This window comes from Grus americana, chromosome Z (genome assembly GCF_028858705.1).
Source record: "Grus americana isolate bGruAme1 chromosome Z, bGruAme1.mat, whole genome shotgun sequence".
Lineage (NCBI taxonomy): Eukaryota > Metazoa > Chordata > Aves > Gruiformes > Gruidae > Grus > Grus americana.
In genome coordinates this window covers 24,474,066-24,502,040 of record NC_072891.1, presented here as the reverse complement: position 1 = coordinate 24,502,040, position 27,975 = coordinate 24,474,066, and the positions used below count along the sequence as shown (strand labels likewise).

General features: G+C 38.2%; 2 protein-coding genes across 4 annotated transcripts in view; one reads left to right on the top strand and one right to left on the bottom strand.

The window, feature by feature from the left end:
- NLN (neurolysin) overlaps window positions 1–5,656 on the bottom strand; it is a 40,030-nt gene extending 34,374 nt beyond the window's left edge. The window contains exon 1 of one of the 2 annotated variants that reach the window (XM_054810188.1): window positions 5,525–5,656. In XM_054810188.1, coding sequence (XP_054666163.1) covers window positions 5,525–5,556 — 32 coding nt within the window. In that variant the 5' untranslated portion in view covers window positions 5,557–5,656. Of the gene's footprint in view, window positions 1–5,226; window positions 5,356–5,524 lie in introns of those variants that run through there. The other variant, XM_054810189.1, reaches the window with a different exon arrangement.
- A 91-nt stretch (window positions 5,657–5,747) lies between these two features.
- SGTB (small glutamine rich tetratricopeptide repeat co-chaperone beta) lies at window positions 5,748–27,117 on the top strand. 2 transcript variants are annotated; one of them, XM_054810195.1, is made up of 11 exons: window positions 5,748–5,888; window positions 7,220–7,344; window positions 9,939–10,042; window positions 10,811–10,880; window positions 14,693–14,792; window positions 16,544–16,648; window positions 19,519–19,657; window positions 19,745–19,807; window positions 21,853–21,890; window positions 22,121–22,204; window positions 23,662–27,117. In XM_054810195.1, exons 2-11 carry the CDS (start codon window positions 7,245–7,247, stop codon window positions 23,771–23,773), a joined length of 915 nt encoding a protein of 304 aa, XP_054666170.1. In that variant the 5' UTR covers window positions 5,748–5,888; window positions 7,220–7,244; the 3' UTR covers window positions 23,774–27,117. The 2 variants fall into 2 exon arrangements, with proteins under 2 accessions (XP_054666170.1, XP_054666171.1); XM_054810196.1 differs by having other exon boundaries at window positions 5,753–5,888; window positions 7,226–7,344.
- The last annotated feature ends 858 nt before the right edge of the window (window positions 27,118–27,975 follow it).

Genomic DNA, 27,975 nt, shown 5'->3' with positions numbered 1-27,975 from the left:
TTCCTAATTTAAAGCTCTGTAACTGCCATTAGGAACTGGTTTTTTCCTTAAGCTGCATTTGAAGGAACAGAAGAAAATCTAGTGCCTTTTAACACTAAACCATCCATTTTGTCACTACATCTTTCAGAAAAAAAGGACTGTCTGTAACTTAATTCACTGTACACTCTACATTGATTATACCCCTATAATAGATGTACTTTTAGCTCTTGAGATCAATGTGAGTCAAAAAAGCTGCAAGTTATACAAACATTTAAAAATCTTTATTGACACATAAATTACCCTCAGTGTTACTTCTACGACCTTACAATCTGGCAACAAACATTTACTGGTTTCTCTGAAAATTAACAACAGCAAAGTAATTGAAAAAGGCACTCTGTGGAAACTACAGAAAATCCAGAGCTTAAGTAGGAACTCACACATGTGCATAACATGTTACAACTTATTTATATCCTCTCCCTTGCCCCCCCAGCCCTCTCCAATAGTCTTTAAACAAAAGGAATTTGGAAACTGGTCTGAATGACTTTCATAGGAGGAGGTTATTGCCACACAGTAGTCTGGAGTGGAACACATAGAAGCATCAGGGTACTGTTTCTGCAGAGTGTGTGATCTCTAAAATTATGGTATCCATGGTTCTAAGTTAAAAAACAAACAAACCCCAAACCAAAAAAAACCCAACAAACAACCAAGCAAACCAAAACCAAAAATTACTAGGACTGCTAAACTAGACCCAAACCCATTCTGTGAACTGAATCCATTCTGTGCCGCAACAAACCTGCATCACAGCACAACTTGCTTGGAGGATCTTAGAAAGGAATTTGAGAGACTTTTCAACACTCCCATGCAGACAGTAAGTGTACTACACTGAATTTGATGTGGCAGGTGCTCATTAGATTTATCTTACTGTTTGGTTCTACCATCAGGTGAACCATGGAACCACAGTGGAAAAAGTGTTGCTTTTAAGGCCCTACAGTGCTCTCAGGTGCTGCTGCAGAAGCATCTATCATACGTCTATTGTGTCAGCAATATAAACAGCAGGTAAAGTGCATGCTGTTTAGTGCAAACAGCACACACCATTACTGCCAGGATAGTTCAGTACTTGAATGCAATCAGCTAATGCCCGAAAAACAGCTTGTTGACTCCAACTAAGAAAGCTATTGAGGATGGTTTGTAAACCATCTTTGATTTACATCCACAGTTAATCAGTTCAGCCTGTACCATGGAAATGCCCTTTGATTTCCCATTGATCTTGAGTCTCATATAGTCAAAGCAATGAGAAATGTTCTTTGACATTACTAGTTGGAAAACTATGACCTAATCCTGCTTACTTGCACCATTTTAAGTCACTGTTCTTCTCGGGAAGACAGTGCATTCTAACACGCCGTGATTGTTTCAATGCTTCCAAAATCCCAAACAGCACTCTGTGCTACAGTGTGCCTGCTAAACAGCACAAACTAGGTGAGCAAATGAAGCCTGCTTTCTGCTCTAGCTTTTGAGTAAAGTGACCGAACAACACTGAGTGCTTCCTAGGCTGGTTCCAGGTTATGTGAAAGAGTGTTCCAGCATGGTAAGTATGGCCAAGGACCGTAATCATTTCACACTCAACAGTAGAAATAAAAAGTGTCTCTTAAAAACAGAACTCTCTTAGAGACGGTATTATGAACACACACCCCCAAATGTATTTTGCTCAGAGACAAGTATAATTCCCCCCATCCTCATCTTGTCTTCCCTAATCTAAATGCATATGTACTGGAAAAGAGTCTCCTCTACAGAGGGAAATCTTGACTCGCATATCTATTGGAATTCTGTGAAGAAGTCACAACAGACAGAGATCAGTTAATAGAGTCTATTTGATTTCCAAAGATTGCTGACCAAAAGGTCCTAAAGAAACCATGCTGCTGTGTGATGAGAAGGGAGATCCTCTTAGGGATAAACGGCTAAAAGCCAGGAAACAAACAGAAATGGCTGCTCATTTTTCTGAATGGAACTAGGTGACCAGTGGGGAGCCCTGCAGGGTTACATGCTGGGTTCTATATTCTTTCACATATTTATACTTCATCTACAAAAAGGTGGGATTAACGAAGTGACAAAATTTACTGATGATAATGTACTGATGATAATACAGTGTACTAAAGGCAGCCACAAAAAGATGTGAAAGAATGTCACAACACTGAGTAAAGTTTAAAACCACTAACAAAGTGAATTTCAGTCTTAATAAATGTGAAGTGACACACTTCTGACTTTACACGCACAGTGATGAGCTGTGAGCTGATCTAATCATTCTGGAGACATAACAGTTTAACAAAAACACCAGCCAAGAAGCAGCTGAAAAGAAGGAAATTATAATAATGGTGAAACAAAGAACAAAACACAAAGATTCGTTATTCCACTCTGTAATACCATGAAGCACACAAATATTATGTGCAGTTCTGATCCTCCCAACAGTTATAAACTCTCTCTCCTTCTGTTCTCTCACCTGCCAAAACCTTTTCCTGTTCTACTAAGCCATCATGAGTTAGTAGCAATCAGCTGCAGTGAGCAGTGAACTCCATTCAAATAACCACATTGGGATTCTTCAGATTGGGGAAAAAAAAAAAACCCAGAGGAAATACTTCAGAGATTTATAAAATCATAGAGATAGAGAGAATGAAAAGGGATCATTTTTTCCCTCATTGCCTCTGATAACCCAGGAAGAGATTAAACACAGTCTTAGGAGGCAGTTTCAATGTAAAAAGGTATTACTGGACAAATTTTTGTACAAGATCATACAAGACAACTGTTTTTGTGTTACGAAGTCCCCAATTTCTAGACTATTCTGAAAAGACAGTACTGAATGTTCATCCTATCTTACATGCTTCTGAGGTACCTGACCCTGGCTCCTGTAGAAGAAAGGACAGACTTTTGAACTAACCCAAACCATTTAAAAGAAATCTTTAAAAGCCAGGCATTTCTTCCTTTGTAGAGAGAATGATAGAACAGGTATGTCCTCAAAAGACATTAATTGCATTGCTTAGTGTGGTCCAACTGTTGCTCTATGGGTCAAATTCAGTACACAAAAGGCTTCCGAGCCTGACATCTTTATCTCAGCCAGTCCAGGGAATGATTTTGTTCTGCAAACTCTGGCTAATAGACAAATAGCTCTTCTGAAGCCTGCTGTGGTTAGAAAGGTGGCAGCTGTTGCTTTCGACCACAGGAAAAAAATTGCTGCTGCAGTACACAGTGGAGGCTGTGCAGTCTGTGGACCACAGGGAAAGGGAAAAATGTTCCAAGTGTCCTGTCTGGCCCTTTCCATTGCTGAGGTGTTGGACCTGATAGTTTAATGAAAGCATACACACACACTCTATGGTGATAAGTATGAAATCAGAAAGTGACTCCAAAAGTTTTCCCTGTTTCTTTACGTTCCAATGTCATTCCTCTTCCTGCCTCTTTCCCCCAGCCCTATTTTCTTGCTGGTTTACTTCCTTATCAAGAGAAAAGCCAGTGTTCAGAGTTTCTTTCCAGTGATGGAAATCTAGAATTATATCTTAAATATAAATTCTAGTTTTTCCATACTCCGTGTACATATATTTTCCTATTCAAAACCTGATTTTGAAGATATTCAAAGAAAGACTCCAGAAGTCAAGAATCCTAGAGAATTATTTTAGGACACTGAAATTATTTACATCAGTGTGTCTACTTTTACTCAGATATTTTTTCCATTTCTAAGAATATTCTCAAGAAGTAAACAGACTATTGCGCTTACTTAATTAACCTACATCTTAGCCTGCCTTTTCCCATGCATTTTATTGAACTAGATATTAATCTTTGAATCTTTTGACTTCCAGTAGAAGTATTTAATTGGAAATAGCCTCCCTCCCAACAGCTGCCTATTTTAACCAAAAGAATCAAACCCTTAATGCAGTTTTATTCAATGTAAGGCATGATACTTGAAACTATCTCATGTTAAGATGCCCTTGGGAAAAATAGAAGCTGAGAATCTTTGCTACTTAATATTTCTGTAACCAATTGCTTAACTTCTGAAAGTTAGAGGTTACTATTATGCATTCAAGACCTCTCTCTTTTGTGAAACAATTATTTGGGCACACTCAAATGATAACTGGGGGGAAAAACCCCACAATTAGCAAAGTGCAGTGATCATTCCTTGCTGTACTTACAAAACAAGTGATGGGAAAAAAAATTCAATCAATACCCAATACTTTATTATTACTTAAGAAGGAGGTATCTATAGTTCCCAAATGCAAATTGCAAACAGAGATAGAGCTTTTAATCTTTTTTCTAAAGAAAAAACTTCCATCCTTCATTTCCTTTTTGTTGGAAAAATCTGTAGAACAAACAAGAACAGTCAAAACAAAATATGGAGAACAGTGAAAATGACTACACAATAGGAATGTAAATATAAATTAGGAAAAGATAATAGTTGTAAACTTCACTTTACAGCAGTAAATTGTTCAATTAATTTACAACAGCAGGAACCTTATGAAAAGAAAAATCCTGGATCTTATTTTCTAACTGCTAGTACCCCTCAATCCTAATTCGATCTGAACAAAGGCTGTGAAATAGGAAAAAAATGGCACGTTTTATGCAGTATGCACACAACTGTCATTTCTCAAAAGTCCACAAGAGGTAACCATCGTCTTCATTTTACACTCAAATTCATCTCCATTTTCAGTACCACAACATATTTACATTGTGACTCTCTTACTATTTCCTATTAAATTGGGTCCTTTGCTTATATTCTTTTGCCCTTTCAACTTCTCCAATAATGCTTATTTATCTAGTTCATCCAGAACTACCTACGAGTCTTCTTCCACATTGGTTTTCTAGGTCTGTTTACAGCTAGTATTCATTACAGTGAAAAGAATTAATGCCCCTTTGATAACACGTTTATACCAGTCTCACCCCTCATATAACGTGAAATAGCAACACCTTTCTACAAGGCCATTAAAAACACATTGCCCCGTCTCACTTCACATCCACCTTGCTGAAGAGCCCCACTGCTATAGCTTTAGCCCTCAATCTATTGTTTTTCCTGCCGTACGTCTGACACTCGGTGCAAAAATAACAAGGCGGAGACCTGGCCTCACCCGCCCTGCCCACCTGGAAGTCGTACACAACGGAGATTATTTCAGGGAAGACGGACTGTGCCAGGAGCCGAGGCAATAAACCCCACGGGCTGTAAAGTTTCCTGCCCTATTGTCTGCCTGGCCCCTCGCAGCACGCCCCGCACACCTGCAGCCCACCGCCGGCAAGCGGGCGTTTCTCTCCTCAGAGCCGCCCGGCAGCTCCTCTCTCGGCCCGGCCGCACGTGGGTCAGCCAGGCCCCACCGCGGGCGCCACGTCAGGACACCCGGCCACAGCCCAGGCCCGGCTCCCTGAGGGACGAGGACCTGCCCCGTCAGCCGCGGGCAGCTCAGGGCTCTCACGGCTTCCAGTCAGGCGGCCCCCACGCCGAAGACCGCCTGTCGCGGCTGGCCGCGAGGCGCCTCCCTCCCGGGGCCCGCGGCACCACCTTCCCCTCCGCGCCTACCTGCGAGCCGCGCCCGCGCACAGGGCGAACATGAGGAGGGCGGTGCGAGGGGAGATGGGGGTCGGAGGGGAAGGCAGGGCCGGCTTCGCTCCTGCTGCCGCCCCGCCCTCTTGCCGGCCGCGGGCACAGCCCTCAGCCCCCCGCCGCCGGTCTGCGCATCCGCTTCCGTCGCCGCCTCTTCACGCCCTTCCCGCCGCTACCGAGCGAGCGCGTACCCGCCGCGAGCTCGCGCAGCCACCGCACGCGCCTCCGCTTTCTTCCTCCCGCCGCGGCGGCACGTCGCGCCCCTTGTCTCTCCCACCCGGCAGCGGCGCTGACAGGGACGAGGACGGCGTTTGTCGCGGGGTTCGCCGCGTCTCGCACGGTAAGGGCGATGGATGCCCTGTCTCCATGGCGAGCGCAGTTCTGCGGGGGCGGGGAGGCTGCGCACTGCCTCCGGGGAGCCCCTCGTCCGCGGAGCTCGGGGGGTGGTGGGGCGGGTCGGGCCTTGTCCGGGCGTTCGGTGGGCCCGAGTCGGTGGGACGGGCCGAGCGGCGCGGCCGCTGTTCCCACGGTGCCGAGGAGGCACCGCGGGCGGCGGGACGCCCCGCTTGTGCGGGGCAGATCTGTTCTGCGGGCCTGAGCGAGCGGCGCCGGGCCTGCGGTGGGCCTGGGAGGTGGGCGGAGGGGGTGTAGGTGGTGGTGTGCGCGTGGGGACGGGGATCGCGGCCCCCGGCCGTGCCCGTAGGGACGCGCCCCAGCCAGCGGGACTCCGTGCTGCCCGTCCGGTGGGGCGTGTCAGCGGCCGAGGAGCGCGGCACGGCGGCGGCCGCTTCCTCGGCCTTTCGGAGCGGAGAGCCCGAATACAGCGGGCGCGGCCGCTGTGCACCTCCGGCGGCCGCCCCTCTGGCGAGGAGCCGCCGTTCCCCCGTCCCCGCAGCGGCGGTTGCTCGGCGTGGGTTTGGCCGCACGTCGGTTTGCTCGGAGGTTGTGGAGAGAAAATGATTTAGCGAGGGTTGGCCCCTGGTCTTGCCATTCATTTAACGCTCTTTTTTTTTAACCTGCTTCCCCTGGCGACTCGATAAGGTTGTGCCCTTTTAAATCGAAATGGTTTAAAGAAAAATAACTCAGAAAGTTGGAACTAAAATTTTCCCTAAAGTTACGTAACTCCCAGCTGATGCTGAATGCAAATCAGACTGAGCCAGTAGTGTCACTAATCACAAGTGTGCACTGAGGTCACAGTGTTCCAGATTTTGTCCAAAGTGAATAGAAACTCTTCAGCAGCACACTGTCAGAGAACAGAATACCTTTTATTAAACTATGTTTCTTTATGTCATTATATTTATCAATGTGGCTTTTAAATTGATTTTTACTTAAGCATGTACTCCTGCTTCCTGGAGCATATCTCTTAGAAATAAAATCCAAACTATAAAAAAATAAAAATGAAAATAAGTTGCTGAATTATTTTAGCTTCTGTGAACGCTCCCGCAGGAATGAATTTGAGGAAATCTGCTTTTTTGCTGTACTTAGACTGGATGATTGTAGGAGTTCTCCCTAATGCATACAATTTAACTACTTGTTTCAAGGCATTGCTTTATTGGGCTTTCTGGTGAAGGATAAGTTTTTGTGTATTGTCTGTACTTACTGAGGTCAGTGGAAGGTTGGAATACTCTAGGAATTCATTTTTCTGAAATAAGACATCCTGTTGTTTTTAAGACATAGAAGCAACATCAATTTCAAAATGTCATCAGTCAAACGCTTGGTTTATGCAGTCATCCATTTCTTGAGAGACCAGAGTCAGATGGATACTTTCACTCCAGATGAACAAGAAAGCTTGGAAGGTAAGTGATAAGGGTGCTAATATATGTATGTATAATACCTACCCATGTGTTAAGTTGCTTGATGTATATTATCATAGAAAGTAGTCATGGAGTGACCTAGCTGCAACTGCCACCAAATATTATCTGTGAGTAAGATCACAATCTTAATATTTTTGAGATTAATTTTAAAGCATCTCCCATTTTAAAAATGTTCTAAAGTTACAAAATGTGTATTACCTTAATATTGAGCAACAGATACTTTGAATCACATCAAGTTAAGCAGTGCTATAATGCAGACTATGGTAATGATTCGTGTATGTGTCCCACAAATTGTTGCTGATGATTCTTTTCTCTTTACTTTTATGTTTGGTTTCTTTTTACATTTTGTGTCTGATAATAACAGTGCTGACCATGGAGGAAGTAAAACAATTACCATATATTGGTTTTGATATATGGGAAGAACTCCTGTTTCATACTTGCAAGAATTTCATGTAATTTATGAGGGAAGACTAAGACATCCTAGGAATATGGAAAATAAAATACATTATTTTCATTTCTTTTTCACCTGAATAGTGATTCCAAAAGGTGCATGGTAATGAATATTTTCAGTAAGGTAAATAGTTTCTATTATACATGTAAGTCCATCTATTTGTAGACATAGCTACGGAAAGATGGATTTCTATGTGTATTTCTCTGTTGACAGACATTCATTAAGTCTTTGTAACTTTATAGTATCTGTCTTTCTCCTTCATACTGCTCTTATTCCTTTTCCCCAATTCCTGGAGACTTCATGGCAGGTGGTATCACAATGGGGAATTAAGCAAGAGAAGAACAAAAAGTCTTAATTCTGCAAGGAGCTTTTCATAGCATCTATTTAAAATACCTTTGCACTGTTTTAAGCAGTCTTTTCTTGTGACTCAACCAAAGGAGGAATTTGGAGATAAGAGGGGAAGTCTAGGACCAGTAGTGTGATAAACAACATCCAGGCAGTTGATCACTGACTTACCCGAAATCTGAGGTGTGGAGGGCAGGCTTTCGTGAGGTGCAAAGCAAGTCCTGCTTCTCAGAGGCATAAACTTAAAAAGATAAAACCTGGAGCCTGCTTCCTTCCAATGTCTATTTGTTTTACAGTGTAGTTGTTCACTGATGTAAGCAAGAAACATTCGTATTGTGATATTCAAAGGGTATTCCCAAAATAATAAAAGCCAAAAGATTTGGTTTTACATCAGAATCGAGCATTTTGTACATTTTAAAAGTAGTAGTCAGCTATGAGTTTAACCTATTATCAGGTTATGGTGATGCTCAGATGATGAAAGAAAGCAATATTTTTGGAAATCATATAATGAGAGATGAAGAGTATTCATTTTGTTTTTATAATAAAACTGATAAGTATTCTGTTATGACTGAAAATTTACTTGATAACGTGCCTTAGAGCAGCCTTAGTCAATGTCTATATGAAGGAATCAACAATTTTAAGATTCTGTTTTCTGAGCAAAACATTATAAAACCTCAGTTGTGCTTAAATGCTGATGTAAAATTTACCATTTTAATACAGATATGAAATCCTAATTTTAGAGCTGTGCCCTGCCAAAAGCATGGTACCATATGCTATGTGTTAGAAGATAGGAGGTGGGCATTCTGAATAATTGACTTTAGTTGCGCAAAATATCTTTAGTGCATGTGGAGCAGCGATAGCCAAAGTCCAACCTATTGAAGTGTTTAATGATAGGTGGAGACATAAGGGATGAAAAAATTTGACTGATGTTTTTCATTGGTACCTTATGTACCTCCTTGGTGTCTATGAAAAGATAAAATGCTGTATGATTAAGTGTCTGTGCCAAGAAGTAATTTTAACAGTTCCTGTTCCCCACAAAATAACAGAGAGCTATAACATTGCAAATAAAACTGAGACTTTATCAAAACAGAAGTCTAGCATGTATTCAAACTCCATTTATATTTGTAACCTGCATTCTGCATGTTCTAATTACATAGCGATGTCAATGATAGTATAAATTTCCTCTAGGAATTTTGTGTTTGCATGATGAATAAAAATGCCTTAATTTGAGAAAGCAGAGTAATCAGAAGGTGGACTGGAGAAATATACTGCCCTACAACCTAGGATCTAGATCAGTGATATAGATCTCTTACAGTTAATGCTCAACCCTATTGTATGAACTAGAAACTTCACTTCTTCCAAGTTATATTTTAGGCAGTGTGTTTAAATGGCAGTTATTTCTCTTTTCTGTTTACAGTTTCTTCTTTTTTTTTTTTTCTTCCTTATCTATAGCCCCTGTTTCTTTGGGATGAAAGTGGAAACATTTTTATGGTGTTGGTTTGTTTAGTTTTCTTAAAGACATTAAATGATTGAAAGAATTGAAATAAAAGTTTTAAATTGGTTTAAGAATAATGGCTGAACTATGTATGAATTCTTTATCGCTTATACTATGTTTCAGCAAGTCAATTCTATGGAGATCAGGTAGCCTTTCTTTATTTTATGATGTGTTCCAAAGAGCTGCTTTTACTAGCTGAATAAGGAAGCGAGTCACAGCTTTATAAATAAATAAATCAGTGAAATTACACTTCTATCGAGAAACTTTTTTTTTGTTTCTTTTAAGTTGCAATTCAGTGTCTGGAGACTGTGTTTAAGATTAACCTGGAAGATACTCATCTTGCACCTCCACAGCATTTGATAGAAATGTTCACAAATTCTTTTCACAAGGTAAGAATTTAATTTAGATTCTAGAGTTACTCTGCCAATATGTGCTAAGATTTCGTATTGCATACACAACTTTAAAGTGCTGTACAGGTCAAACTGATGTGGAAACTTAAAAAAAACATGAAAAAAAGTGAAATTTCCATAGAAGCTAGCAGAATGAGAATCTTTTGGGGCAGTGGGAGGAATTAATTTCAGCTAGACGAGGACAATTCCATATAGAAAATTACTAAACAGTGGATGTCTCATTCTCACTTGAAAGATTTTATCATTCAGTTAAGCATTCTGCAATTCCCAGAGATAATTCTCTGTGAAGTGCTTGAGGTCATTCGCAGTTTGCTGATGCTTCTCATTCCCTGCTGGAAATAATTTAGTAGTTTGGTTTTAGAAACATGTCCAAGAACGCTAACCTTAAAATGGGAACTTCAAAAATGTGTACTAATTATACGTGTTATCTGGGATCCCCAGTACAGGAAGCACAGGAACTGCCAGGATGGCAAATAGGGGGTCAGAAGTAAGAAAACCAAAACTTAGCTCTCTTCCCCTTGATGTCCTTAAAATGTGTGGTGAGCCATGAGGTTTTTTTAGTAGTAGAAAGCAAGCTATCTTTCTCTTCTAAGGATGTTTTAGTGATGTTTAGTTCTTTCATACTTCCTGTGCACTACAGAAAATCTGGTTGCTTGTTGATACAATGTTGCCCAGGATGAAAGAAATTTTTAATAAAAATAGGGCTTATATTTTAATGAAAAAAAATCTTGGTTTGTTTACATACAGAATGACATGCTGCCTCTCTCAGATTCTCTGCCAGAGGATGTTGAAAAGGCTGACCAACTGAAGGATGAAGGTTTGTAATAAACACAGGAAAAAACATCTTATGCTTTTATTAAGATTTTTGGGTTATCGTGATAGATATGGTAATGCAGCTGGTAACACCCTGCACAAAAACTTAAACTTATATTCTCTGGTGATTGTTATGTTGTAAGAGGGCTAAGGGATTTGCTCCATCTGGGGTTTAAGAAAATATAGCCTATTCTCTCCCTTGCTAAGGAGGTTGCTTAAAAACTAAGGGATAACATGTGAAGTTTGAGCAATGTTCCTGAGTAGTAGAAGCTTTAAAGAATGAACAGTTATTGTTTGTTATGTTACAGGTTTCTCTGTGTGTCCACAGAATTGCTATACAAGTTTCTACTTTATATTGAAAAGGTTATGTGATGTCAAGGAATACCTGCTAGCTGAATATTAAAACATCAGTAAAAAGCTGACCCAGCTGAAACCTACAGAAAAATTCTTGTGAACTTACTAGGGACAGTATTTCACACATGTGAAATAATTTGTGTACTCTATAAAAATTGGAGAAAAGCTAGTTGTTTGTTTTCCCTTGGATAGATGTTATTGCTATTATATGAGGAAAAGCAGCTGTACCATAGAAGTCTTCACTAATGCTACACAAGAAGAAATCCATTTTATTTCCCCACAAAAGGAAGGGGGGAAAAAAGACATGTAGCACCGATAACTAATATCAATAGTTATCAGGTGGACTGATGCTTTATAAATTACATTTTTTATAACCTTAGGGATTTTCAGATATTTGAGTTTTATAGAAAAAAATAATTAAGTTTCTGATTGAAAGGCAGATGTAATCTTCTCAAAAATTTCAGGATAATGATGCGGAAAAAGTTCTACCATTTTTGAGAATGCGTTCTATGTCTGTCTTATCTTAAAACTGGTCATCTGTAGTCCAGGAATGCAGTCCATTACTGGATCTGAAAGTGAGTTTTCATAATTGTTGACATTGCTCGTTAGCTTTTTAATTGCAAGGGTAAGAGCTCAAACAAGGTTAGGTCACAACTGAAAATTAGTTTGTAAGTTGTAAATACCTGCTGTGCATGCTGGCTTTTCATTTTGCTATCTGTTACTGCCAGCTCATGGGAAGTGAAGAATACCTGTAGCACTCAGTATGGTTATTGGACTGTAGGGATATTCAGCACTTTCCAGGTGTGGATGTTACAGCAATGCCTGTTTTAAATCTGTGACTTCTGTCTTGTCATCTGTCAGCCCACAGGGGTTTGTGAAATAGACTGAGGAAATGAAATTAATGTGTGCTGATAGTCTGTGTATGGTATTACTAAAGCAATTTAACACCTCCACTGAAAAAATTGAAAGGGTCTTAACTTTGACAAAGGGCCATTTGAAGTGTCAGCTATCAAGGGCATTAGTAAGCAGTTTGGAACTGCTTGAAATGCCTCTGGTTAATTTCCCATAATAAAATTTAAACTTCCTGTCCTGTTTTCTAATGCTGCTCTGTCATATTAATCCTCCTCATTTTCACATAAGTATTATCTATTATTGCTATCATGGTTTTCAGTTATGAGTACTTTTCTGCCCTGAGTTAGGGAGATAAATTAGATAACTTGGGGAATTCAATTTGATCCATATCTTCTGTAACACTGTAGTTCTATAACTCTGTCATTTCCTTGTTTCTATCCGTATGTCCTTAGCAATGGAATAACCTCCCTCACCTTTGTCGCCACCAGCCTGCTCCTCCTCTGCTCTCAAACCAGCCCTAGTGCCTGTAGAAATTGGCTAATGAATGGCAAAACAAAATCAGATAGTTGAGTTTTCTTTCTTGGTTGTTATAAAACCAGGAAGTAATATACCCTCCAGACTAGTAAATACTTGAGTTTACTTGCCTGCCCTTACTTGACACTTTGGCTTAATGTGAGCTATGTAAGAGCACAGATTATGTGCAGATTTGTATAGTGTAACAGTGGCTCGATTCTAAAAAGATCTGGGTATTACCACAGTATAAATTATAATAGGTAGTATTTTTGTTATAGAGGACACTCATTCAAAAGTATAACCATTTGTGTGTTGTGGTTTGTGGTTGGGGTTGTTTTTTTTTTTTTGTCTTAAGAATTTTTGTCTGGTGTTAAAATAAAATATTACAGTTCCTTTTCCTTTTGTCCTGAATTGCTTAATCTCAACAGAAATAGTAGGTCTGGCTATTTTTCTGGTTTCCTCTAGCCAATTTTGAACTGGAGGGAGAGAGAGCAAGAAGGGTACCCACTGATATTAGCTCCAATTTAGACCTGTACCCCAGGTCATCTTTAGTTCAGAGCAGTATCAGAAATTCCAACTTTGATAGTCACTGATGGCAATTTTGTTTTAGAGAAATGTTAACAAGCTGCAATCTTGTTGACTGCAGCTAACTTGCAAGTCTTTTATCTGACAAGAAGATTTAGTGTACAAGCCTTTACCTTAGATCAAAGAAAAGACGTGTAGATGGTGGGCCTGTAGCAATGAGACAGATACGGTTACATTCTGTGTGTATTTTGAAGATATACATGCAATTACAGTTTCAGTTTGCCTCTCACTGGCAGGGACTACTGACTATAATTACAGTCTAGTATATTGCTGTTGGGAAGACGTGATTTTGTACTACCTTGATGATACTTACTTAAATCTGGTTTTGTTTTTTAAGCTTTCCATGTTCACAACTAAATGCAAGTAGAGTTGTTTTCAGTTAGCGCAGGCACTTAGGACTGCTTGCTGCACAGTCTTTCGCTTTCTATCAGAGACCAAATGTTACAGTGACCGAACTTTTCCAGTCTTTGCCTATGCAGTTATCTACATCTGTAGTAATATGTTGACCTACCCATTCTCTTGCTTATTTTGGTAGAGAGATATTGAAATACTGATATTGAATATACAGATATTTTGCCAAAATATAAGGAAGTCAGTGGACGTCTGTAATTTTCCTGATAATTTCTTGACATTGCTGGGAAACCAAGGCTTCTGCAGGATCTAGCAGGCCAAAGATCAGTAGTTGCAGGACCAGGGACAACCTTAAGCTTAGGCTCTCTGAACTAGGACTTCTTGTCTACTACTCTGTCATGAGGAAAGAAATGAACTACCGGGACTGCCCTGTGTCAGAGAGGAAAGAATGTGTAAGGCATCTTTTGTTTAGAAAGACCTTACTCCAGAATTTCCTTTCCATAGAAAAGTTATATTTTTCTGGTTTTTTCACTGGACTTAAAAAATACGAAACCTCATTGTAAAGTAGAAGTTCTGAGCTTTATTGGTGGAAAAAATTTACCTCTGAATCATTTTAGATTGCTTCAGCTATACATACTTCTTATTATCTTAATGAATGAATTATGTGGCGTCACAGAAGTGGGACTTGTGTGCTTAGTTTTGCTTTTTGATTTTCCATGTTATATGGATAGTTATAAGGAAGTTTTTGGGTCATGTCAGAAAATGAGACCCAAAAGGGATTAAGATATAGCCTATTGGATTATAAGGCTTGCACAGATAGTTAAGTGTGATGAATCTATATTACAGTGGAACTGCAATTACAATTATACTTCTCAACAAAGAGATCTTTGCTTAACAGCAGAAACTAGCTGGAAAGTGTGAAATAGCAGGTTGAGATGGGGAAGGTTTATGTAGTGGACTACGATGTACATAATAAACTTTACAGACATAATAGATATTTTTATTTGCATTATTCCATGCCAGTTCTATTTCAAAGAATGTATCTCAAAAAAGTGCAATCATAACTACTTTATATAGGCGGTATAATGTGGCTGCTCTATTTCTTTCATACATAGCGCTATATCTTTTAACTGCTTAAGAACTTTTTATAATTTATTTCAGGTAATAATCATATGAAAGAAGAGAACTATGGTGCTGCAGTGGATTGTTATACTAGGGCTATAAAACTGGATCCAAACAATGCAGTGTATTACTGCAACAGGTAAAAGCAAAACAATACATACTTTTTGTTCCTGAACTTCATTAACCTTATTTTAAAGATAAATTGTGAAGTAGATCAAAGTAACAGAAGGCTAGAAAACCCCACTGTTCAGAAATTTATCATTTTAAATTTGTAAAAGATCTAAAGCAAAAGTGAGCTCATTTAGCATATCTGTATCAGTTAGAGGGGTAATATGGGCTTTAAAATTACTTGTAACACTTGAGATCAGGTTTTTGTGAGTTAGGATGTCTATATTAAATCATAATGTAGGCTGTGATTCCCAGTCTGTTGAAAGTAGTAAGTCTTTTTTTCTGGTGTTCTAGTGACTCAGCTGCCATCTCTATCTCTCCTAGTATTGACTTTCCCTGCAAAAAATATCATCAATGTGGCAATACCATTTTGGAGATTTTAAGTATTGTATAAATACTCAATACTTTTATGCGTGACCTGTTGAAAAATAACAAGGCTGTTGTTACAAATGTTGATGTCAGTAAGCACAGTATTGTATGAAGTTATTTAAAAGAAGACAGGCAGTTGCTTGGAGTTTTGTGGGTGATGCAGTATTTGAATAAATATAGGCCTTATTCTTATCTTTCTTAAGCTAGTTTGGGAGCAATGGAGGCATACTGCCTTCAGCCTGATTGCTTTTAACTCACGGCAGTGAGAAAAAGAGAAAGCTGAGATGCCGTCAAAGTTTCAAATGGCCATATAATTTTTTTGTAAACACGGAAAAAACATTTTCTGTTCAAACACATGAGCCACTAAGCATTGTTCCTAGCTTTTATCTGTACATCTTTACTGGCATCTGTGGAGTTGGTCAACTTAAGCAGCCTAAATATTTAAAATACATGAGTAGTCATATTCAGAAGAAATTTTAATTGAAGTCAGAAAACCCATGCAATTTGGAAGTTATCACAGGAGAAAGGATTGAATATAGTGATGATTGTAGCATCTAGCATTCCTAATAAAAAAAAGAGTACGCAATGCAAATATCGTAATTTCTACTATAGTTTTTTAGTCAAGGAAGAACACATTAGAGTGTTTGCCCCCCAAATTAGAGTAAATGCCCCCTTTCAAATTAGGGAAGTTTTGATGATTAATCTGTTCCAATGTCCTTTTTAATTCAGGCAAGTCTTTAATCTTATTGTATAAATGTCTGCAACATTTAGTATTTCTTTGGTGTAGAGATGCAATTGTAATTTAGTAATTCAGAAAAATGCTATCCTGATTCACCTGCAAGCATGAGTTGCCTGCTAAAAAATTGAGCAGGGAAAAAATCACAGCATTCCTTTGAATGGCAGTAAAACTATACTTCTTGCTGGAAAATGCCAATCATATAAAATACTTCTGCTTAAACAATGATTTTATGTAAACTACTACTTGAGAGTTTCGCTTCTTGTAATCAGTTTTATGATGAATTTTGTCCATAGTCATATGCTAGATCTAAACCAGTTCTTTAGAATTGTTTATTCTTTATGTCCTCAAAGGTGAGTGTGTGTTCTCCAAAGTCCTAGTGTAGCAATGTACTTAAGCACTTAATTCAGAACATTTGCTTGTCCTACTTAATTGCAGAAAATTGAGGCCTAAATAGTGAATGAAAAGTCAGTCGGATTAAACAAGTCAAGTTAATCATGGACATGTGAATATCTAGGCTTGGGTTTGAGTTTTTTGTTTGGTTTTTGTTTGTTTGTTTTTTCTTTTATTGTTTGTTTCGACAAAGCTCTTTCCCTTCTCTCCCATCTTCCTCTTAGGGCTGCTGCTCAAAGTAAGCTCAACAACTACAGTGAAGCAATAAAGGATTGTGAGAGAGCCATAGCAATAGATCCAAAGTACAGCAAAGCATATGGGAGAATGGGGTAAGCTAATTCAAATCTGAGTAAGCACTGAAGACCCAAGTGTAAATCACCATGGATTTTTTCTGAAAAAAGTGAAGCTATGTTGTTTTACTTAGCTGACATTCTTGTTCTGAAAGTGTAGCGATTTTCTGAAGATGACCCTATCAGGCTGTCAGCTTTAAGTTTTATATATGTGGTTGTTGATCTCAGCATTTTCATATCAGATTTCATCAGTTTGCGAATTTTTTTTCTTTCAGTTTATCAACTTTGCAAATTTAGTTTAGAAGTCATGATGTGGGTTTTTTCTACCTCCTACCTAGTTATGAGTAATCAAAATTCTGCAGTCGGAACAGTGAATCTGTTAATGATGCTGTTAGAGTACAGAATCCTGTAAGTATTGGGGCTTCACACAAGCAGGAACAGAGGCTTAATTCTTCTGTTCAGTAGCTCTTTGGAAGCAGATATTTTAGCAAGACTAAGCTATGTCCCTTTGGTAGTTTTACTTAGTCATGTCTGAGAGATTAACAGTATAGCCTCTTTAGCCAGTGGTTCTGATTAAGTACTATCTGAAAAAAAAAGGTCAGGAATGTTCTGAATGGGATATCTACTTGAGTGAAGGGCCATTCTTCCAGGATGTGTAGCTTTGCATGTTTAATAATCAAGCATATTGTGGGTGTGGGCTGAATGCTGCATAAGGCTTTTGAGGTTATATCTATACCAGTAAATTAAAAAATGCTTGGGATTGTTCATTGAGTCAGCTGGCAAAAAATGGCCCATATCCATGTTATTAAAATCTAGTTTGCAGTATGGAGTGGCCACATCCAAACTGCCTATTGCTAAATTGGTTTGGCCTGTGTTAAATTCTGAACCATGCTCCAAAATTGTCTGGGATAATGCTTGTTGGCCTGAGACAAAACCATGCCAGGGGGCATTTATTTAAGATCAAAGGTGATGGAATTCTATCACTTGAAAACTTTCCACAATACAGTTTATTTTACTAATACAAATGTAGCCTGACTGGCTTTTGAGATGATTAATTAACTTTGAAATTTTAGGGACTGTTGAATTGGTTTTGTCCTATTTAACTCTCTTTAGATCATTTCTTCATACAGTACAACCCGAGATCCCCTGATTTCAGTGAGATGGAGGGAAGCTACAGGCTGATTTAATTGGAAGTTGGAGGTTATTTTAGAGTTTTAGGTGTAAGACCAGTATGCCTTTTGATACACAATGTAAGGGGGATCATTCTTCAGCAATCAAGCTTCTCTTTTTTTTTTTTTGATTGTCTGGTTCAACAGAGGATATATTTTATGCTGCAAGCCATTGCTTAACTCAGCACATGGATATAATAATACATTTGGCTTAGGCTGAATGAGGAAACAGCACTTGTTTAATAATAACTGAGGGGAAAAAATTGCAGAAATCATCTTCTCAACAGAAAATCCTTATGAGAAAGCTGTGTTTTCTGACTGCGTTATGCAGGCATACCAGTTTCTCTCAGGATTTGACAGCAACTCAATGTCACAGAAAGATGCAGAAGTGCCACAGAAATATGCAGAGACAGGAGCCATGTAGACAGTTAATGTGATACTTCCAGCATGACCCTGAGAGAGCACTTGTCTGGGTAGGAATTGTGAGCAATGAAAATGTCACCTCCTGTCCTGACTTGTACTGTGTTCCAAGAAGCAGAATTTTATATACTTTCCCTGTAAAAAACCATGATTGCATCACAGAAATACCTGATTGCATTTCTTGTCTGGTCAGAAACTATGTTGGCAAGTTAGTGGGACAAAATGGAGAATGTTTTTTATGGGAGTAAGTGTGTTAAGAGAGAAAACATAATATTGTGGGGGTTCTTGCAGGAGTATTACTGGAAACTCCTGGAGTTTCATATTGAGTTTATAATCACTGAGAGTAATGACTGTGACTGATGTACCTAGCACACTGAGCTCTCTTGCCTAAGACTAAGGTCTGTTAGTGGACATTACCACAGGCTTATCAACCCAGTCTCTGTAGCTCAGCACATACCAAAGGGGGACTGGAGTACTAAATAGCTGAATGTGGGTTATGCGGATCTTTCACAAAATGCGGAAAAGATCAGTTTAGTTTTGTGGTCAGTATAAATTGAAAATACAGTACAAGATAGAATTGAAACTGCAAGCAGAAGGATTTCTGGCATAGCTCAAAGAAAGATGATGTTTTGATTGCAGTAGCTAATCAAATTTGAAAACAAATACTATTTCAAAAGTAGTAGGTCTGTCCTGTGCTCTCCTGAGCTGCTAGAGAAGCAGCTTTTTCAAAACATTAAGCAGACTTCCCTGATATAAGGGTTTCTTACGGATGTTATTACTATCCTGTATAACACTTTTTTCAAGCTGTCGAAGTAGGAGACTCAAAAGAAGAACCTTGCACTAATCCTAAGACAAAAATCTATTATGCTGAACCTTGTGGTTCCAGTCTTTGGTTTCTCGAAGCTGCAGAACTCACGTTAAGAGTATCTTCTTACCCTGCTTACCCACATAACTGTCTGAATAATCTCTTGGATCAAAAGGACTGGAGGAAACAGAGGAATTCCTGAGCTTATGCAAAAAGTCACATATGCTGGATCCAGCTTGTGCTCTCAAATACAGAATAAATCACTTGATGCCAAGGAGTTTTTAATGAAACGTGCATATATATGGAACAGACAATACGAGTCCTTGAGGGTTCATCTCTTCTGCAAAAACAAGGGCTGAAATTAAGCAGTAGTAGCACAATAGCAAGACCTGCCCTAACTTAGTGCTCAAACTAGAAGTTAATTCTGACATACTGTTTTACTTGGAACAGAAAATGTATCATTATCTTTCGCTGGTCATTTATGTTCTACCCAGGATTTCTTTATTTCACATTAGGTTGGCTCTGACATCAGTGAATAAATATGAAGAAGCAGTTACCAGTTACCAAAAAGCACTGGATCTTGATCCAGAGAATGACTCTTATAAGTCGAATTTGAAAATAGCAGAACAGAAACTAAGAGACATGTCCAGTCCTGTAAGTTAGCTCTATATCTATTTATTTACAATAGTTTTAACTGGGATTTTATAGGTAAACTTATCTTCAATTGCAATTTGTTTGTAGACTGGAACTGGACTGAGTTTTGACATGGCAAGCTTGATAAACAATCCTGCTTTCATTAGTATGGTGAGTATATTTCAAGCTTTACATTATACTGCTTTTAAAACTGAAGTTTTAAGAACAACTCTTGTTTAATAACACAAGTAATTTTAATGCTTATTATAATGACAATGGTTTCATTATACTGAATTTAAACTTTTCTAAGTCATTTTACACTCAAAACAGGAAGTGAAGCATAAATCTCCTATAATGCCTGCCTTATTTCCAGTTTATTCTGTCTTACTTATGAACAACAACGTGCCTAGATTAGCTATGCTGTTTTTATAGATGGCATGATGGTAAACCACTTGTCAACAGCATGGTGAAAATTTATTTTCTATTCTCCACATAGCAGTTAACAATGAATACAAAGAAATCACCTCTAAGTGAGTAGCAGTTGATTCAGATGCAGACTACCCAAGACTAAAGTAATTCTGCTTGGGGAGAACTACCCAGGAGACCTTTTTGTTCTTACTGTTTCAAATTATCCCTGACATCCTTAAGTGTGCAAAACCTCATGAGATGTGCAAACAATGAATATAAATAACATACAGTGAATTCCTTTACTTCCAGTACAATGGCAAATTGTGGTTTTGTCCCTCAGTAGTTTTTCTCCATGTGTGGCTTTCTTAGCTAAATGGTATTAACTTTGAAGAATGGAATTTGGAGACAAAAATGCAAAAAATACTTGTTTCCTTTGAGAACTCAGTTAAAACTTTACTGCCCCTCTGGTAGCTTCATTAGGACAGGACGTTTCAACCAGTGCTTCCGTATGGAAAGGTACTGCATCCAAGAGAGATCAATACATCTGGTCTGATACTATGGTCCAAATAATAGAGATGGTAGGCAAGGAAGAAGTGAGCAAGTTCTCCAATGACATTAGTGATTAAATAGCACTGGAACTCTGTGTACCGCTTCATTTTGGCCATGTGACTTAGGATTTTTTGCATCATTTCCAGATGATTGGTCAAGTGGATAGAACACAGGGCATCCTGCCAGGAACAAATGAATTATTTGCCTGTTTGTTTTGTTTTTTAAGGAAAAAAGATTGACTCACTGTCTGACTGCGAGAAAGTTACTTTTGGCCTCCATTTTGGGCCCCTAACCTAGATCAGACATGTTACTGATGGAAGAAAGAAAAAAAAATCCTGTATTAGCCATAGAATTGACTTGAATTTGGCATTTTATATCCAACTATAGAGTAGAGAAAACAGTTTGTTTACTTTTGAAATATATGTATGGAGATAGATACTTTAATCAATAAAATGAATATGTATCTGGGTTTTGTACTACCTTTAATAAGAGAGTGAATAAGCACATACTGTGTTGTGCCTATTGGTCTTGCATTCATACAGACACTGATTTCTGTAGGTATTATGTTACTAACTTTAAAACATTACCGGTTTTATACTATAGTATCTGTCCATACACACCCTTACACTATGGTAGACACAATATGATTTTTGGGGTATCTCATGAATGAGAAATTTAAATAACCTCATGCTTACTGCAAAGCAAGAAGATACGCAATTACCACAGCAGATACACATTACTACAAAACTATACTACAAAGTAAGTCCACACACCGGTTTACTCTGCAATGTTTTGTGGCTGTAATCTTAACAGTTTGTACCCAGTAGTAACAGTAGTTGCCAAACTGATTTATAGGCTGGGAATCAACAAAATACAGACCTTTCTCCAAAAAGCCCAACAGAAAACCTCTGTCCTTGGAAGTCATAAATTAGATGATGATGATGATGATGATGATTATGGTACTGGGTTTTTATGTTCAATGTCTTGTCATATTTTTCATGTCTGAATCTGTAACAACTATTTTTTATCTGACATGTAACAAATTGTTTCAGCTTCATATCCTTGAAATACATTCCTGTAATGATTCTTTTTGTTGGGGACTTTACATCTCTGTACACATAAACTTAGCTTAATTTTGCAATAAAATGTAGAATACAGCATGTGGGGGGTTTTTTTTGGTTTTTTTTCCTCCACATTTTCCTCAGTGATACCTAAGTAGTAAATCTGTTATAATTAAAGCTATATATTGTCTATTTTAGGCAGCAAGCTTAATGCAGAATCCTCAAGTTCAACAATTGTAAGTATTAAAATGGCATACCATTGAAACAAATGTCTTTAGCGGCTTGAATCAATAAGAGAAAAGACGGATAGTACTGTATTTCTGCTTACTGTAAATAAAACTTCGGCAGTTTCTTCCCTTTGCAGCTTATTTCCTCCCAGCAATTAAAAAAAATATCCCTACAGTTTATTGCATACTGTAAAGTTTCCTGCATGTCTCAATGCCAACACCTGTGCTAACTGTTCCAGGATGTCAGGGATGATGTCAAATGCCATTGGTGGCCCTGCTGCAGGTGTCGGTGGCCTGTCGGATTTGTCCAGCCTGATTCATGCGTAAGTGTTACGAATTGCATAGTTTTAACTGTTTCATTTGTAGAAGCATCATTGTGCAACATCTATTTAAAAGGAATAGTGTGAAGCCAATTATACTGTGGCATGTCCCCATTGTATGCCTGATTATTATTAAAGCTGAGAACTTGAAGACTTATTTTCCACTATCTTGTTCATTTGTTTTGTACACTTCCATCAATTGGAATGACTGAACTGCATGCTTAGTTTCACTTGCTGGTTCTCATACACTATTTACTTCCTAAATGCCACTAACTAAAAATGTTCCTTTAAATCTTTAAGTACTCCTACACGTGCTTTCAAATTGTGTTGATAAATTTACTACCTGATATCCCAGACACTAGTTAGAAAAACTATAGATTTACTTAGCACAGGTTGCAACAAGTTTTGCTCTGGCATCCCTCCATTTAGACTAGGAAGGCTTCAGGGAACTCAGTGTAATGAGTAGCAGCTCTTACAAAAAACAGGACCCAAGTCTTTTACAGTACAATAGTGATAATTCATCTGGAAGAGTCTGCACAAAAACACGCAATTTGCTTATATGTCAAGACCTCTTAAAGGACATACAATTTTACTTTATTTCAGCATTCCAGGCTGTTTCAAACTATTTTTAAGTTTTGCCCCTTCAGGGCAAAAGTAATTTATAATTCACATCAGAGAGAGAAATGTGCCTCCACAAAACCAAGGGCTGTTTTCACAAAAAACACATACTACACCTAGATCTATGAAAATGGTGGCTTTCCTTCAACTTGCACTGTGGTTTAAAGGAGTCTTGATAATTTGCTACTTGCGCAAAATGCAGAAGTTATGCCAGGCTATTCATGAAGTATGTTTTTACTGACTTGCTTTTCCTAGTAAACCAGTGTTACACTTATCTTTTACATGGAATTTCTCACCTATTAATCTTAATCTACAACTGTTATGGAGATGGAGCTGTCATTACTTCAGTCATACAAGACATAAAGGTGTAATTGTATGCTTGCTTTCTACTAATGACTTCTTGCTCACAAGTACAAGTTGGCAGCTGCACGCTGTATTTCTGGAAAAACTAATGTAAGGTTGCACTTTCAACTACGAGAGTAATCTTAAACAACTAGAATGGATCCTCTCAAAAAGAGGGGAGCGAATCACTGGAGCAGATTTGTTGCTAAATTTTAGTTTTACCAAGTAAGGTAATACTTCTTCTTCCATGTTATCAAGTAGAAGTAATAGTCCTAAAGAATGAAAATGAAGACCTGATGATAATCCTATTTGGAGATACTTAAACTAGATAAAGTCAAAATACTGCAAATATCTTGATTAAGACTATACAGCAAGTTAGCTTTAGTCTTAACTTTCATACAATGCACCTTTTGGTTGTATTAGGCTATCGTCTTTTCTTACAAATGCTGCTTGTCAGGTTTTTTTCACTTGCTGATTTTACTTAAAACTGTTCAACACAGGGGGCAGCAGTTTGCACAGCAGATACAGCAGCAGAATCCAGAGCTTATAGAGCAACTGAGAAATCATGTCCGGAGCAGATCTTTCAGTGGCAGCACTGAAGAGCATTCCTGACTTAAAGGAGGCATGTGAATTGGAATGGTATATAACCCCAAAATGCATACCATAGTTAGTAGCAAAAGCACCATTGTAACTCTTCTGCTTGAATAGAAGACAGAAAATTCTTTGTGCGTGTTTGCAAACAAGAATAAATCTGTTAAACAGATCTATTGCACATAACTTGGAACATATCGTTTATGTATAGTTACTCTTCTGAAAATTAATACACTAAATAGGTGGTTTATTAAAATCCCCAAGTACAAGTAATTTTCAGTATGTGCATTAGATTGATCTCCAGGGCTATTGAGTGGGGAGGAGTTTTGTAGTTGCCTGATCTTGCCTAACAGCTTAATTCTAAAATGCTAGTGTAAAAGGCATGTTATATTCTCATGGTGAAAATCATTATGGCTGTACTCCCTATCAAATACTGAAACAATAGGCCCATCTGATGTGCCCTTCTATAATGAGCATAAATCAGTGTTGGACTGTAGAGTGTACTTAGAACTAATGCTTGAAAAGTCCATTTCTTTAAGCCTGTGGAGGGGCTGTCATTAGTAACATGAAATACTTTTCAGCTTCATTGGGCAATAGGGAAGGAGATGATTGCGTATGAAGGAGTACCACAAATCATAGAGAAAGAGAAGACGCTAATCCTGAGTAGGATAATAGACAGAAACAAAAACAGAACTTGGCTTGGGAAAGGAAAGACTATTAAGAAGTTTTAGGCTTTTCTACTGCCATGTATATCCTCAAATCATGATGGTAGCCCTGGAGGTCAGCATTATGGCACTATTTTCCTAGGCATGGCAAACTGTATTACATTCTGTATGTAAGCAGTATTTAACATAAGCTTAAAATTCTTAACTGTAATAAGCTAAAACTGATCCTGTGACTGTATAGATCACTAGTACTGAAAATTTATCAAAAATAACTGCCTTAGAAAGAAGGATTCTCTTTCTATTCTTGTTTGGTAAATCACTGGCTTAAACAATTACAGATTTTTTTTTTTGTTTCATTACACATTTCTATCTTAAGTGATGATTATATTGCCAAGTTAAAGATTTTTTCACTCCATAGTATTTCTGTTCCTACCCTGTTTTTTTTCTTGCTGAATTAATCTTACTTTTTCAGAGACCACTACTTTTCTGTGGTTTTATCATGTTAACCTTTTTTATTCTGCTTACTGTTCACACTGCTTTCTGGTACAAGGTACACTTGTATTCACTCAATGCTCACACTGTCTTCTTTGTGTATCAACACTAATCTGAGGGGCCTGCTTTGATTCCTAAGATAAAATGACCTCTGCTGGCCAGTTGGACTGGAGATAGTATGTGGAGGAGTAACAGTAGACTCCCAAATGGAGAAATACACAGGAACTCCTGGACCTCAGACCTTATATCCAATTCATCTTGTGGCCAAAAAAGAGCACCTGAAGTAGAAACAAATGCAAAATCTGGGGATAAGTCATGTACTTGACTCTAACAAATGCTAGTTGTGCTAGTTGTATGAGTCTTCCCCTACTAAAATGGGGGTGGGGGGGTAGGAATGCAGCTGGATCCAAGGAGAAAGGAGAAGAATTGGAGAAAACACAAGAATAGGAAATCTGTATTACCGTCTGTTGAATAAAGAAGTAAAGCTTAATAGAGCAACTTAAACAACTTTAAGACATTTAATACTTTATTCAATAGAGCTTGCCTACACAGAGCATTAAAATGCTTTTTAAAATTCTCTATATAAGTAAGTTACTGTAGCTGCCTTTTTGAGGCTGTAGAGATATTTAAGCATTACTTAAATACATTTCCACATAACAGCTTCTGATTTGACATCTGATGACAAAGAAAATCCCTAACAGGATCTTTTTTCAGAGGTAGTTCAGATCCTGAATCTAATCCATTCAACAAAACTGCTACTTAAGTTCAGTTATATTTAACAGGACAGGATAGCATCTGCAAGAAAGACTGATGGAGGCTGTGGGTGGGCTACAACTACTGTACAACATTGTGTGTTGTGTCAAGGGAGAACCATTGCTCCTAGTATATTTCCTGCTAAACTTCATGATTCCTCTTTGTTCTCTCTCTCATATTTTCAACTGCCCAAAGTGAGTTTCACTAAGGGGGTTGATAAGGGGAACCAATAAATCCAGAGTGGACTGGACAGCACTGTGATATCTCTCACGCTCCATTTATCCTTTATCACAGCAATCTTCATGCAGTTACCTTTCTACTTTAAGACAGAAAGAGCGTAAGAACCTCTTGAGAGTTCCTTAAGAACTACAAAATATGATAATATTCAAAGACTGACTGTAGAAGTTGTACTGTCCTGTAGCTTACTGGATTTATGGGAGAACTATCCCCAAGGTTAAATGGAATGAAGCATTGCTTAGTTACCAGAAAACTACTCTTGAAATCATCTTTATAGAGTGGTAACTTTCATTTCACATAGTGCAATATTACCATGTTTAGGTTTTACTCCGGTACAGATAATATGTTACTAGCATATTTATTAAAATGTTGATGGCATTAGCTAACCCTTTAGGAATGTGCTACAACTGGCACAATACTTAAACTTGTAAACATTTTTTGTTTCTTGTATATTAACAGAAAGGGCTTTATAGCCTAAATAAAAAACAGTGAAACCAAGAACAGGAGCTGTCATTACGTGCTTTTCTATTGATGCCAGGCACAGAGGGATCGTTTATGCTAAAGTCTATTTTGCCTTGAATAGGCTAGATTGTTTCACAGAGACATGCAATATGTCTTAATCACAGGGTGAGGAAGGAATCTTTTCCTATGTAATAACTGCACTTTATTTTGCACTAAAATTTTCATCCTTCTAGATCAAGTGGTAAACCACAGTTCCCCACAAATACTCCTTTAATTTAAGGTCAATTGCGGTTTATCATTCAACTGAGCAAATATACGTTTAACACCTAATTGGTTTTGTATCATTACTGTTCCATCAGCATATAAGTGTGATAACTGTTAGAGAAGAAAATGTTTTGCACTCAAATTGTAAACTCCTGTAACCTGCTTGCATGGAAATATATTCTTCTAACTCTGCCTGATCATAAAAACACCTAATGAAATATTCAGCTTAGAAATTGTTTCAGTTGCACTTTTGGTTTTGTAACAAGTACAGAGTAAAAATCACTCATGCCTACTGAGAAAGAACTAAGTCTGGAGCTTTGGATTCAAACACTGTTTCAGGGCTGCAGAAAGTCATACTGGGAAAATGCAACTTGTCTACCATTTCTGTCTCTCTCCTACCTCTTATTACCATATGGTTACGTCTCCTTTAACTTGCATCAGTTTAACTTGAAAATAGACTATAAATAAAGTTCTTTACATTTTTTGTGTGGATAGTCATGGTTTTACTGGTTTAGTTTGTTGATGTATCTAGAGTAACAGGTAAATTGCATTCTTTAAAATACCTGTTTATGCTGATTGCCCTGCATTTTATTGGATACAGTGCAAGATAGTTTGTTTTTTTCCTGAATGGACTATTTCCCTCAATTTAGTAAGCTGGCCCTAAATTTAGCCAATATTTTAAAATTTAATTCTACTTAAAGATTTTATACAAAGGAAAGCCTTCAGTAAAATACTGTCAAAACTAACTAAGGTTGTTAAATGCCAATATGGTAGCTGAGAAATACGACAAGCCACCTGAGTAGAATCTTTAACGCTAGTTTAACTAGTGTTAAACTAGGAAAGCCAGTTACCATTTTCTGCATTAAATGGCTACCTTAGGATGACCGTAGGTATTTCAGCCAAAAATATTGCCATCTTTTGTCAAAACAAAGCTAGGTAAAAATACTTTTCAGTGTTTAACCAAATCCTGAATTCCTTCCTGCATGTGCTTTGGAGAACTTGATCTAAGGCAGCCATGCAGGGTTTTTCTCCTCATTTTCTTAAAAATCTACTTAAATGCCTCTGGAATGGGAAAAATAAATTGCATCAGTTTAACTATATAAAAAAAAGCCTGAGTTCTGCTATTTTAGTTCTGAGTTCCCTATTAATTGGGAAGTAACATGCCTGTTCACAGCATGCCCTGTATTGCAGGGACACACAGGTCTGCACAACACTGCAGCTAATTGGAACAGATTTGCAGTATTGCTTCTTTCCAAAGACTGAGCAACAACCAGCACATTCTTTGGCTTATGCTCTACTTTCTAGCAGCTGGCACATCAACAGTGCCAGCTGCCCTCTCTCATCTCATGC

Coding starts and splice junctions, on each gene's coding strand:
- SGTB (XM_054810195.1), top strand. CDS start 7,245: ATGTCATCAGTCAAACGCTTGGTTTATGCAGTCATCCATTTCTTGAGA. Junction 16,649..19,518: donor AAAGCATATGGGAGAATGGG/GTAAGCTAATTC, acceptor ATTTCACATTAG/GTTGGCTCTGACATCAGTGA. Junction 21,891..22,120: donor AATCCTCAAGTTCAACAATT/GTAAGTATTAAA, acceptor TAACTGTTCCAG/GATGTCAGGGATGATGTCAA.